The sequence below is a fragment of the Melospiza melodia genome, chromosome 1, assembly GCF_035770615.1.
Source record: "Melospiza melodia melodia isolate bMelMel2 chromosome 1, bMelMel2.pri, whole genome shotgun sequence".
In the NCBI taxonomy this organism is placed as follows: Eukaryota; Metazoa; Chordata; class Aves; order Passeriformes; family Passerellidae; genus Melospiza; species Melospiza melodia.
Genome location: NC_086194.1, coordinates 23,251,253 through 23,265,683, shown reverse-complemented (window position 1 = coordinate 23,265,683; position 14,431 = coordinate 23,251,253). Strand labels below are relative to the sequence as shown.

General features: G+C 42.8%; 1 protein-coding gene across 2 annotated transcripts in view; it reads right to left on the bottom strand.

Annotated features, from left to right (window-relative positions):
- Positions 1 to 13,462, bottom strand: part of CDK14 (cyclin dependent kinase 14) — a 350,786-nt gene extending 337,324 nt beyond the window's left edge. The window contains exons 1-2 of one of the 2 annotated variants that reach the window (XM_063151059.1): positions 13,313 to 13,462; positions 6,797 to 6,828 (exon numbers count right to left, since the gene is read on the bottom strand). In XM_063151059.1, the coding sequence (XP_063007129.1) occupies positions 6,797 to 6,828; positions 13,313 to 13,403 (123 nt within the window). In that variant the 5' untranslated portion in view covers positions 13,404 to 13,462. The remainder of the gene's footprint in view (positions 1 to 6,796; positions 6,829 to 13,312) is intronic. The other variant, XM_063151053.1, reaches the window with a different exon arrangement.
- Positions 13,463 to 14,431: the final 969 nt, after the last annotated feature.

Below are 14,431 nucleotides of genomic sequence, written 5' to 3'. Positions count from 1 at the left end.
GTCAGCATTTTGGACAAATCCTCACCAGCCACTGCTGCAAACATGGATTCAGACCAAGTTCTGCTCCTTTGCTCCATCCATTCTCAAAGAAAAGTTAAGCAAAGGACACAGGCATATCAACTAATCACAAGAATCCTTCTTCAGTCCTTTTCTACAGAAAAAAAGGCAGAGAAAAGGAAGAGTAAGCAGGTTCACACTTGACTTAACCACCATCTTATGTTCACACTACACACTGTCTAAAAGGTAACAGGATGTACTCCCACCAAACACAACAGGCAGCAGAGCACACAACAGAACATATCAATGGCTGAGGCAAAAATTCAACCCACTGCCACTCCACAGATTTAAGGGATGTGCCAAGATTAAAGCTCTTCCTCAGCTACTAAAGAGGGTTCTCAAACTTTCATCTCCTAAAGGCCAGGTCTATCCCCTAGCAATAACAATTCCTGTACTGAATGGGAAGAGCCACTGCCATGTAAATCTCAAAAACTTCCACATGGTCTCAGGTTTTGCTTCAAAGCCTTGAAATTGGCAAAACAAAGCAGATATTTCATGGTCAGTTTTTCTTGCCACTTTTTTCCTGCCACTTCTCAGTTGCTTAACAGCTTGCATTGTGGTCCCCTAGATCTGTTTCTGAAGTGTCTCTCATGCCTTCCAGAACCTGATTTATTTCCATGTGCAACATAGCACAGGGAAATGACAGGAATCCCTGATCACCATATAAAAAATAAAAATTCTCTGAGAAGTTGTGCAAGACTACCCAAGGGTTGGGCTTTTTTGAGCCACCAGAAGTTTCACAGACCAGGGTTTTTACAGAACAATGTCCCTTCTGTCCCACAGAAAGCACATCTGTCCCACAGCTGATGAAGTAAGAAGCTTTAGCAGAATGGCAATATTTGCTCTCTTCCATTGATGCCCTTCATTCTCAGACTCACCTGAAGCACAACTGCAAATAATATTATCAGTCTAGAGAAAACAATATTTCCCTTAAAGCAGATAAGAACAACTTTCTAAGGCCTGAAATGCTGGCACTATTCTGCTACAGATGCACACACATTAGCATCACACACCAGTCCTAAGAGCTAGGACACAATTCAGATTCATATTTTGTTGGAATGGCCTCAGAGAGATGCAGAGACCAGTAAATGTCTCTCTGATGTCTAAGCCATCTGCTGCTGGGGAACCACTGGACCAACACTAGATCCTCAGAAGTGTGAGAGAACAGTACTGGGGAACAGAAGACACAGAATTAGGAGTGGTAGGAACACAAACCATCTCCTGGGAAATCTCTGTCATGTACAGGCTCAGGAGACAACATCATCCCCACCCAGCTTCCCTCCCAAAGGTGGCAGTCTGGAAAGATCTTTATCAGACACACAAAGACCTTTCTAACACAAGAGGGTGGTCCTCCTGCAGGAAGCATCAGATTACATTATCAAGCCTTTACCTCCTTCTTGTCACCAAGAAAATATTTGCCTGTGTCATGCATCAAGCAACACTTCAAAAGCAGCAACTGAGATGTCTTCTGCCTGGAATTATGTTTCCTCTCATTTGTTCTGTGACAATACATCTGAGCAAACACATTTTTCAGACACTTGAACCACCTTTGTACACATTTGGCAAAGTAACCTAACTACCAGATGAAGTTTTTCTGACCCAGTTCCCCAGTACTATTTAGAAAATGCTTTGACACCTATACTTCTGGCATTTTCTTCCAAATTCAGTTTTAAGGGGTTTTTATCTTTCTGTCATACGTGCACTTCTCTCTCAAGCTGCTAACTAGAAATCAAATAGTAAAACCATGCAGAAGTTATTTAGTGTATTATGTGCCACCTGCATTATGGCATTCAAATGCCTCTTGTTCATGCTTTACAAAGCTTTGCTTTTTTCCAACTACACCCTTTCCTTTAACTGTTCAAAGTCAAAATAATCTCTATGCAAAAGTTCTGGTTCAGAGATGGGTGTCCTTTAAACCAAGACATTTTTCATGCCAACATCCCACAGAGGGAGTAGCCTTTTTATTTGGGGTGAGAGAGACTGTGCGAGCAGGCATATTACAGAATCAAGAAGTAACTTGGCAGAACTCCCTCCCCTTTCACACACTTCCACTTCAAACACACAGAAGTTGTTCCATGAGTGAAATAAATGAAATTTGGCTTCCTCAGAGTTGGAGACTCTGCATGCAGTAAGGAGTAGATGAGTATTAAGGATTTTGCTGAAGTCAGAGTATTCATAACACCTCCAACTGCATTCTCATATGCTCACAAGAACTTGCATTTCAGCTTTTCCATCAGAGGAGATGCTTATCTCTACCCCTCAGCCAGCTCACATGCTTTTCCAGCAAGCATCCAGGCATCTAGTGTCAGCCAGCTTCAAAGTTACTGGGTGAAGTCAGACAGCATTACACATGCAGCAGGCACAATCACAGCACCCCAATGTCCTAAGAAAGATGGCCTTAAAAAAAGGTCCTCTTGATATAAGTAAAAATTAACATTAAAATACGGCTAAACAATAGCAATAAAACTCACTATAAGAAGCATTAATCAACAAAAATCATGTTTATTTTGAGTCTGAAGATTATTTTCTTTTGATTTCATTGTGTCATTGATATTAATTTATTTAGTGTGCACACATATGACTGAAGGTCTTAAAACATGATTTAAGGGCTCAGAGAAACCAGCAACAGAAGGACAAGAACAACAGCTTGCAACTGCTGACAATAATTTAGAAATAAATCATAATAGCAAGCAGCTAACTAAAGGAGTAGGTTACCACCAGCCTTGAGATGAATGTAGTCACAACATCAACGCTGGCTGTTATTCCAAAAAATATGCTACAATTCAGTCACTTGTTATTTGCCTTGATCACATTGTAATGAAAAATAAATTGGTTCCATCATTATGAGGCAGAGTGGACTTGCTACACCAGTGGTCCAAATACATCAAAGCAATCCTGCATTAGTTGGAAATTATTAATCCAAACTTTGACAAACTACTGAAACACAAACAAAACATTCACTCAAGGAACACTTATTTGTTTTTAGACTGCTCTTTTTATGTAGTGCTGCTCCTCAGAGGTGTTCATTTTCTTTCACGATATTCAGTGTAGATAATCAGAGCTGCAGCTAAAACAACAACACAGATGCTAACTGTGCCAGAGCCCACACTCAGAGTGTGAAACTTAGGTTGCTTTGAAAAACAGGGCAGCTACTTTGCAGGGGGAGGGTGGCTCACAGTTTGCCATTTTCAGAGAATACATAAGGTACATTTAAGGACACCAGGAGAAGGTGCCTTACTCAAAAAACTTTGAAAAGAGGCAAGAACAGCCCCCCTCTCCCATGATACTCCATGACAGAGGAAACCAAACCACAAACCGCTGAAAACACTGAGAACCTTCCCAGCGATTTCAGCACATCCTGACACAGGCCTATGTTTCAGTTCCCACAATGTGACCAGTATGACAGAAAGGAAGAGGCTAAAAGTTAAAAAGGAAAAAACAAAACCACACAATTACTGCTTTAAATGAAAGAAGTGTAGAAGAAGAAATGTAGAAGTTCTCTGTATCCACTCCTTTATTTATATAAGTCTCTGGAAGATGTCACAACATCTTAGGAAAGTGAGCAGGCTACCACTAAGTCTATTAAATGGATTAATTCAGTGTTCTCTCCTAGACCAAAGCAAAGGCTGGCATCACTTACAGAAAACTGTTTTTTTTTCATTTAAAATTTAATCAAAGCAACACAAGAGCAGGTACTAAAAAGTGAGAAATCTTACACTACCCCTTCATGCTATTGTTGTGCTCTCACCTTATGGGTAGAACTAAATACAGCAGTAAGATCCCTGAAACAATTCTACAAATAAAAGTATTTCCTAATAGATAACTTAATCACAGGATTCACTCCTCATGATTCTTTTGGTTCTAATTTACTGGACAAAAAGAATTTTTGTCCAGTATTTAAAAAGAGTATTTGTCCAGAATTTTTATCCAAATTTACAGATTAACTTCATAACCAACAGAAAGCAATTATGTGGTACACTTGCCTATCATGTCTGACATCTTCATTTTTAGTAGTTTCTCTTCAAAGACAGACAACTTCCTGCAGTGTTATACATTTTTCAGCTACTGCAAGCAATTAAAGCAGGTAGAATTAAGAACCACTGAAGTGCTCAATTTATTCCCCTCAGTTCCTGAGAGACAAACAAGTAAGCACCTCATGTAGCACTTACAATATGCAGAATAAAGTGAGACCCTATCCAGCTGCAAATGCAGACCTTGCAGCTTTAGAAGGGTCATCTTCCTCTTCATGCCACTCCCTCTCCTCCATCAGAAATTTCAGGTCCCTGTTGGCCAGCTTCTCCTCCTGGTGTTCTAGTCACAACTTGAAAGGCTAAAACATGAGTCCTCCACCTCTATCTGTAAAGAGCATAAAGCTCCCCTGCAAGTTCATTGCTCCTTGTTCAAGCCCGGCTTCACAGGTCAACCTCCCTTCAGGAAAGGGGAAACACAGGCTGAGAGGAGATGCACAGCATCTGTCAGCAACATAAAAGAGCATCGTTTCCCTAACCATGCAAGGAGAATGCCCTGCTTATTAAATGAAATTTCTGCTTCAATAGTCGACTGTTTAATTTTTTGTAGTAGGAAGCGCAAAGCTGACAGCTTTGGACAGCTTGGAAAACTACTTGTCTCTCTTCTATCCTTATCTGATATTCCCGTCTGATATCCCCACTTACTGTCATATTAACTTTCTTCATAACTGTTTCCCTGTTATAGCAATACTACATACACAAGCCAGAAGACTAGACTGCTTTTTTTAATATCAAATGGTCTTAGTAGTGTTTTTCAGGATGGCCTCCTAAGACCAATATGTGCACCCACTCCTCTGCTCACAGATTCTGTCTTCCTCAGGAGTAGGTGTTATTAATCAGGTACATTATTGTTACCAACATCTGTTTCATCTTCTGATTTGAAGGATGTTTGAAAAGAAAGGAATTAAGTGATACCTGGTACAGCTTATTCTCTGATTCACACGTTAGGCTAGAAAATTGCCAAGAACTGTGAAGAATTTGAAGAGATAATAAGGACAACATAAAATCTCAAGACACATTTTTCTCCTAAGAAATGACACCTAAAACTATGGAACCAGTTGATGCAAATGTCACATTAAGCTCTTCCATATTTACAGGGAATGGAAGAAACTTCTTTTGTGTACCCTTCCCACTAGATGTCCCTTACTGCCTCTGCAATAGCTCATTGCAACAGTCTGTCAGATTCCATTAAAACATATTTGAAAGATTATTTCTCCCCCAACCCTCTTGAATTTAAACAAAAATTTGCTCAAGTTGTCTCCTGTTAAAGCAGAAAACCAGGTTTAAAGAAAATAAATGCAACCTGCAGATAAACAATCCTGGAGAAGGGAAGGGGACAGAAGAACTGGCATCTTCATATGGCGGTGCTTTTTAATAGATCCTTCTAAATTCTAAGTCACATTTAATATGAGGTATTACTACTTTCTGAGCAGGTTATACCAGAGATATACCACTACAGCCTTCAGAAGAAAATACTGAACAGAACCAGACCAGATGTGTAAAACAAGAATTCAAAGTTTACTAAACACGTATCTGCACGTATTTGCACAGGTGTAACTTTCGGGGCGGAATCAAGTTCCATGAGAGTTACAAGAGAAATAAAATAGTCAGGACCAAATAGTCAGGACCACTGCACACTGCAACAGAAATTCCTGAAAACAGAGCCCGATCCCATGACCTTCACTGCAGACCTGAGATGGGTCAAGGTGAGTTACAGCTTTTGCAATGCATGTCAGAAAAGCATGAAATATTTATATTGTTACCGCTGTATTTGAGCATCAGTGTGATCTGTTTAGAAAGAGATGGAGTCTGATTTGATCCAGAATCCAGGACATTACATCATCATTTATTTATTCTAGAATCTGGCATTACACAACATCTATCTCGCTCCATTCAGCCAAGAATTTAAGCTTGCAGGCAATGAAGAAGAAATGCCAGAAGCACAACATCAACACATGAAAATACTTCCATTTGCTTCCAGCTATGGTGGCAGTACCAGGCAAGCATTGACTACAATATGACCAGTCACCACAGCAAGGCCTCCACCTCTTCCTGCACAAACTTGCTCCCTGGGATGACTTGCACTGACCTGGAACTCTCAAGCACAAATCGTGAGCAGCATATTTTACAAGTCAACTTGCAAATCATACCAAGACAGGTCAAGACCCCAAACTGATTAGACTGAATAATCAAGTATCAGCTTCACCAATAGACTAGATGTTGATTTTGTGCTGTTGGGTTGGGTTTCTTTTTAATTTAATAATAAGCATCTCTCTCAGCTGACATATTCAGCAAGAAGCCAGTGCAGCAGCACTTTACATAAGGTATTCTCTCAGGAGGGATGGTTTTTTTCCCTGCCTGTTACAGTACAGGCCTACAGTTACAGGAATTATCATGGGCAAAGTTCTGTGAAGTACTTTCTCTGTATGCAACATTTCTCAGCACTGAACAGTTTTAAATGGTCACTTTTCTTAAAACATCCAGCTGTATTACATTAAAAAAAAAACAAAAAACCTAAGCGTTCCATGCAGACCCTTTGACTAACACATTGTTCTGGTAGTTCTTCAGAAAATTAAAATATGTTTGAGCAATAGGCAGGTATTAATTCACATGTACATCATAACATTACTATCTGTGGGTTTCGTCTAGCATCAGTGCGACATACTAAAGGCATACCTGGACTATGTAAGGTACAAAGACATTTAACCTACCTCATCAAAGCCGCTATCTTCCTTCTTCAAGGCTGTAAAATAAAAAGAAAAAACAAATTATTATCTGTACTGCATTTCAATAAACACAAACCACTAGAAAAGAAAAAAATCAGGGCATTATTTTCCTGTTATAATAGGAAAGAGCAGGCTGGTGTGAATAACAATTTTATACTCAGAATGTGAATCTGTAAATGGAATGTAGAACAGCACAGAGAGTTTCTAAGAAAGTAAATTTACATATTTATGAAAAAATCCTCTCAGGTTAAAGAAAATAAGAGTTTGTAAGGGTGGGTTTGGGTTTTTATTTTAATTCCTAGTAAGTGTGAAAACCCTTTATGGAGAGTTTGACTGAACTTCAAAAAGGAAGAGTATAGCAAACACCTAACCGTGTATTCAGTTTTTCAAGTACTAACTCTTCATGAAATAGTATGCATTGTAACATACCTTTTTCCTGTTTTTCTTTTTTTTTTAATTTTTAGTATGACTTGCACTATAGCAGAAGAGATTTCTTTCTTACACTGTTAACAAGCAATGAATCAACAAACATAGGAGAGAAGAACAGTGCAAAAAATATATGAAGACACAAATAGTTCTGCACCTGTAGCAAAGATTAGGCTGATGGAAAGTTCTCCTTTAGCACACTGGATTTCTTTATTGAAACATGAAGAAAATTAATTTTTCCAAATCTGCACTGAACTGTGCCAGTCCAAAGGTACGAGACTGGTTCTTTTTCTCAGCCAGACCCACGAGGGACTTCACTCCATGTGCTGCATGCCATGACCTGAAAGTGCTCTCTGTTTCCCCCTCCTGAAGAGCTAAAATTAGATAAACCATTGCATTGGTGATGGCTTCTTTGCAGTTTAAACCTCGGAGGTTTTCAGTTTGAGGGAGGTCATGAACAGCCGTGCAGCTCATGCAGTGCTGCACCAGAAGGGTCTCTCCTCACCATTAAGTTATAAGAAATATAATGTTTCTTCCACTCCTGCATATTTCTGCAGAAGACAAATATTTAAGCACCTAGCATGGTAAAGGATCCAGACTCCAGTTCTTCATTTTCTCTTTTAGATGCTCTTTTTGCCTTCAAATCACTAGTAATTTCTAAACATCTTTCAAATCTTGTCTTCAGATTACATTACCAGCTTCAAAACCAAAAACAACCAGGAAAAAAAACCCATCAAAATGCACACACACAAAAAAAAAAAAAAAAACCCAAAAACTGAAAATCCCCAAAACAAGCAAACAAAAAAACCCCACAGCAAAAATAAAAACCAAATGAAACAAAATAATAAAATAAAAGCAAACAAAAAACCCACAAGAAACAAACAAAAGCAAGACAAAACAAAAGCAATGCCAAAACTGTAGAAGCTGTATCAGAGGTGGTACTGAACACCACCTGTGCAAACGGTGGTGCACCTTCAGAATCTCCACCATGGGCAGCAAGGCACAAATCCCAATTATCTTTGTGCAGAAAAGCAGGGAATGTCCAGCCTTCCTTTGCTTTTAAACTCCCATTTCTTTAGGACACGAAACATGGCTTCTCTCAAACCTTTGAAGATCGCTGCTTCACAGGTACTCATCTAGATTTCATGCTCAGTGATAGAAACAATGAAGCAAACCCTGGGGTTTTGCTGAGGAGGTCTGAGGCACACAGTGTGCATTTTGATAGTTCAATATATTTTTATGGTTTTGAAGGGTGATCTAAACATTTTCAGACTGCAAATACCAAGTACTCAGAACTATGAGTCAGGAAAGAGAAAGAAAGAGAGAAGGAAAGAGAGAGAAGAAGAAGGGAAGGGAAGGGAAGGGAAGGGAAGGGAAGGGAAGGGAAGGGAAGGGAAGGGAAGGGAAGGGAAGGGAAGGGAAGGGAAGGGAAGGGAAGGGAAGGGAAGGGAAGGGAAGGGAAGGGAAGGGAAGGGAAGGGAAGGGAAGGGAAGGGAAGGGAAGGGAAGGGAAGGGAAGGGAAGGGAAGGGAAGGGAAGGGAAGGGAAGGGAAGGGAAGGGAAGGGAAGGGGACCCCCCAACCTGTGTAACACTTTTTAAAAACACACTTTTAATCTTCCCAATTACCATTCAGGTCACATTGACATACAAGCTATAAATTAGTAAATAACACTCAAGCTGTGCTGACATGCTTTTCTCCCTTACCAAAACACAGGATTTTCACATGACCAGAACACTACAGGGAATGGCCAAACAGATAGCTAAACAAAATTCACAGTGTAACAGAACAAGAAGAAATGGGAATATGTGGTCCATTGCATATATTTGGCTTGACTTTAGCTTCTTCCTTTTACTAAAAGAGGGCTTTTAAGAATCACAAAAAGAGTATGAGAGTTCTGGCCACCCATTTAATGAGATTCTGTTTAAAAATTATATCAGTCTCAACCAATTCACTGCATAGCATCTCCCAAAGAAGACGCCAAAGCAGCATATTTTATAGAACAAGCTATATTAAAAATACCTTTTTCTCCTTGATGCAATATTTTCCTTTTTAAACTGTTTAAAAAATTCTGCTGAACTTAAGAAAAAAATAAACTGTTTACAAACGAAGTTCTCATTATCTCAGGTATGTGAGCTATGTGGATGTACATCAGAGGAGATTAGTGGAGATAACCTTTGTATCAGTGAGGAGCTAGTAACAAAGCCCAGGGATGCTCAGAAGGGCCATGGATTGCTTTTAGCACACTGTGATAAATCTCAGCAATGTTTTCTCTCTTTCTTCCTTTCCTCCTTTCTTTCTTTGTAATCTGGTGTTAGTTTTTGGCTAAAGAAACTCATAAGAAAACAGAAGTTAAATGGCATGAGCTGAAGTGATCTCACATGTGATTCTGGTGCTATATGAGCTTCAACAAATGCATAGCTAAGAACTCTTCACATAATTTAGAGATGACTAATGCTTTTATTAAATTATTCACTAATAATTTAATTACATAACTATCAAAGGGCAAAACTAAGAACCAAACCTAATAAAGGTTTAAATCCTAAATTAAACAGTGAGTCAACTGAATTTCTAAAAGTTGCTTAACGTGTAGTTATGATGTGTTCACTTGTATGGTCAACACAGTCTGTAAGCAAGGAAACAATTTTTTTAAACAAACATGGATGTTCATATAAAAATGAATAGGCTGGCAGAAACTTACAAATGAAAAGAATTATGCATTTTTTTTCAGATTCTTAGCAATATTAGTTCTTTATGATAAGATAACTTTTAAGAGGGACACTCCTGGAAACACCAGAAAATTTCTGCCAGGAAAAAGGATACTTGAGCTGCAAAGACAGTTCATTTCTCTAGGACTGGAAGAATACAATTTCAGCAGCAAAGAGCCACCCTGCAGCACCACAGACCACACACATTTCCCCCAGCACACCACAGCACTGTGTCATCCTCTGCCAGATCTGCACATAATGGAACAAAGTGAATGCTCAGGAAAAGGCTGACTGAGTGGACAATTTCACACATCACAATTCTCAACTCAGCAAAATAAACATTTTCAATATTAGGTACTCCAAGAGTTACAGGACTGAGCCCAGTTTTGTTTGATGAGCCAGATCTTCATCACCCTCTTCCAGGAGAGCCAGTGGATGCAAAGCATCCATTCAGAGTAAAGAAAATGGGTCAAGTCTTCCTGAGGCTGCTGTTGGTACCTTTTGGGCCTCTGCTGTGCCCCAGGAATAACTACCCTGTCTAGAGATGGTGTGGAAATAGCTTCAAATGTTACCTAACATACCTTAGTGCACTTTGGAAAAAAAAAATATATATATATAAATTAATTGCAGCTACAGCTTCTGAAATTGAGAGGACTTCTTGGTGGGAAGAAGTGGGTCTGAAATGCAGTTTATTGAGTGTTAACCTGCAAGGTCTAACAAAAAAAAGCTCACTGCCAATGACAATCAGGATACATTTCCACCTCTCTTAACATAAACTTGGGTATCTAAATCTGGTACCAAAGTTTGGGGTCTTGCAGTATTGAGAGAATTGCATTTGGTAGATGGAATACTGCCAACACTGGGGGAAGGTGTAACAGTGCTTTATCATTTAAAGAATGGTCACCAGATCTTTCCTACTGCAACCCATGAAGGTTTGACTCACTAATTATTTGATTCAATTATTTGATTCAAGCACCACAGCACTCTAACATCATTTGTATGACTGTGCTCATGACACTATGTTGTGTACTTAAACCTGCAAAAACACAGACATTGAAGCATAACAGAAGAAGTTTGATATATCATCACTCTTTTACAGAGTGACAGAATTGTTTGGGTTGGAGGAGACCTTAAAGATCATCCAACTCCCCTGTCATGGGCAGGGACAACTTCCATCACACCAAGGTGCTCAAAGTCCCATCCAGCCTGGCCTTTACCTCTGTCAGGAATTTATTGTTTATGACAAATCACAACTGAGCAGATGACTAAAAAAGTTACAAATGAAATATATAATTAATGTGCAATTTGCTAACCATACCAAGCAACCAGCACCTACAAAAAGATCATTAAAACCCAAACGTCAGATACCCAGGAAGTCTTTTTCCAGTGAGGTTTTTGTTTTCTCTCCTTCACTTCAATATAAGAGTTAAGTGCAGCACATGTTTTAACCAAGGATTTCCTGGTATGCAAGTTTAGAGTTTCTTTGCTTGGGCTTATCTGTGGCTCTGGTATCAGGGAGTGGACTATCTCCAAACCTCACACAGATACATTATAAGTTTTTTTGCTCAAAGTGCAGTTACCTGAATGATTATCAATATATTTGAGCATCTGGAGATGGAACAAACTTGCTGGTAGCAGCTGTGTTTTAATCACAAAACAACCACCAGCAAACAAACAAACCAACCAACCAACCACATACCAGCCCACACTCCTACACTCCTGCACACACACACACAGGGCTGGAGGAGCTTCCAGACATAAATATCTGTGTGTCTAAAACCAGGCCAGAGCTCCCAGAGAAACTGAAAGCTTGTTTAATTTGTGCAAAATGACAAGAAGAGATGATCACCCAACCGAGCCAAATAAAACATGCAGAAATTACCAGCCAGAGGGGCCTTGATCCCTAAAAGGCATTAACAGGACTGTCACTGTTACAACAAAGCAGCATCCTCATTCAAAACATTTTCTTTGTTAATGACTTCCACCATTAGTAAAACCCTTTCACAGCTCTGTGGAAGAGTGTCTCTGTGTTTATACATCCACAGAGACATATAACAGACCAAACACCTGACTGCTTCATTTTTTTTCTTCTAATCAAAGAAAGTTAAATGTATTTTACAAGCTTAAGACTGATGATAGGTGAAAGCTGCTTTCAAACGGGGACAAAAAGATTTGTAACAGTGACTTGATACTTGCTTTACAACTGTAACTTTGCATTTCCCCTTGAAACTCTCTGGTTTACAAGTAAGAATAAGCTTTTCTCAGTCTCTTTCATCCTGGAGTAGGACAATAAAAATACCTGGTTTCAAAGACAATCATCCTCCTAAAAGCTTGCAGTGCTTGAATGCATACACAGCACGTGAAAAATTAAAATGCCCAAGTGTGCCAGCACAGATCCTGGGTAGGGTCACTGGGGAGAGCCAAAGGCCACAGCTCCTGGCAGGGCACAGGCACCTCACAGCCCCTCACAGCTCTGCAGGCTGCCCTGCCTCCAGCCAGCCCTCCCATGGGCAATGCATGGAGGGGCTGTGCAAGGGTCTGCAGAGGGTCTGCAGGCACACACAGGGCGCTGCGTCTGCCCTCGGGTGTCACAGCACCTCCTCCTGCTGCTCCCCGTGCCACCAGCTCGGGGACACCCCACACCTCCGCCGAGGTACCTCCTCTCCCCGCTCAGCCGTGCCTTGATGATGTCAGTGGGAACTGATGCTTTAAGCAGTGAATTAAGCAACACAGTGTGCCAAAGACTGAGAGAAACACCAGTCTAAGCAGACCAGAACTCTTTGGCATTGTTCACAATAACAAATTCAACTGCAAAATAAACTGGTGTCAAAGCCAAACACGGTGTGGTGGCACCGGGAGGTAACGCGGTGGCATTGGCATTCGGATGACGCTGCCTCAGGATGCTTTATGTCAGTGACAGAGCGACAAGACTTCCCAGCAGATGACAGATAGGCTTCTTTTGTCTGCCCCCCTAAATCACTGTGCCGCTATTCGCTGCTTCAGCATCTCACACTTCAACTAAAAACAACCTGCAGCCCGTACCAAAAATAAACTAGCAGACCTGCGACAAAATGAAAATACCCGACTGCTTTCTGTTGAGGTTTCTCTTCGGCAGTGGGGGCACGTCAGCCAACTCTCATTCACAGTTTGTTCCTCCCAGCCGATTCTGGGCTCACTCCATCGCAGACCCGCGCAGCGCTCCTGGGGCTACCGGAATTGTTTCTTTCCCGAGCTTTCTTCCCAAGAAATGTTTTTCGCGGACGGCGCCGTCAGGGCTGTTCCCAGCCTGGCAGCGCTGAGCCCACCGCCCGCCGTGCCCTCCCTGCCGGGACCCCGGGTGCGGGCAGCGCCGTCAGGCCCGGCACTCACCTATTCGGCCGAAGCTCTCCGATAAAGTTCTGCGCAACTTTTTCATCCTGCTGATCTTCTCGGCGGACTGCGAGTCGATCATGTCACACATCGGGGGGCGACCCCCCCGTCCCGCCGGCCGCCGCCGCCGCTGCCCAGGCTCGGGGGAGACACCGACAGCGCCCCTCCGGCCCGGGGCTCTCCGCGCCCCGAGGAGCCGCGGGACGGTCCCGGTCCGGCCCGGGAGAGGAGCCCTACACCGCGGCCGGTGCCGCTGCGCCCCGCGCCGCCCGGCTCATCGCCCCGGGATGTGCCCCGGGCTGCCCCGGCACGGCGGGCACGGCGGGCAGGGCGGCAGCGCCGAGCGCAGATGGAGCAGCGGCAGCAAAGTCCGGCCGGGGGCTGCGGGCGCCGGCGGCAGGGAGGGAGGGAGAGAGGGAGGGCGTGAGGGAGGGAGGGTGCGCTGAGAGAAAGGAGGAGGAGGAGCCTGGGCGGGCCGGGGAGCCCCGGGGAGGAAGGGCGGCGGCGGCGGCGGCGGGGGCGTGAGGGGGGCCGGAGGGAGCGCCGGGGCCGGGCCGGGGATGCGCGCTGCCCGCGGGGCCGCGATGCCGGCCGGGGCTGAGGGGGACGGCGCTGAGGGGCGGCGGAGACACCGGGGCTGCCCTTGCCCCGCTGCTGCAGCGCCGGCTCCCGGATCGCTGCGGAACGCCGGGGCTGAGCGGGGCCGGCGGGGGAAGGAGGCGCCCCCAGGGCCGGCGGGCGGGGAGCGCTGGCCGTGCTGCTGCGATGGGCACGGGGAGAGGCACCGCGGGCACCCAGAGCAGCCGGCCCGTCAGGCTGGAACTTGGGGTCCTCCCCACGTGCGTGTCCAGGCACAGCCGGATAGTGTACCTTCATGTGCCTTAGCCTGCGACTTAATGAGTGTTGGGACCTTTTGAGCTTGTTAACTCCATTGAAGCAACGTCACTGAAAAATAAATCAGTTTAACCCATCAAAATGGATGGTCGTGTCTAGTCTAAAGTATAAAGTGGTTACTTTTGGAGAACAATATGTTAGGTAAGATTTTAAAGCACAGGTCTTTGTGGCTCAGATAGTATTTCAGTGTATGTTATCTTGTTAAAATGCACTTGGGTTTTAAAG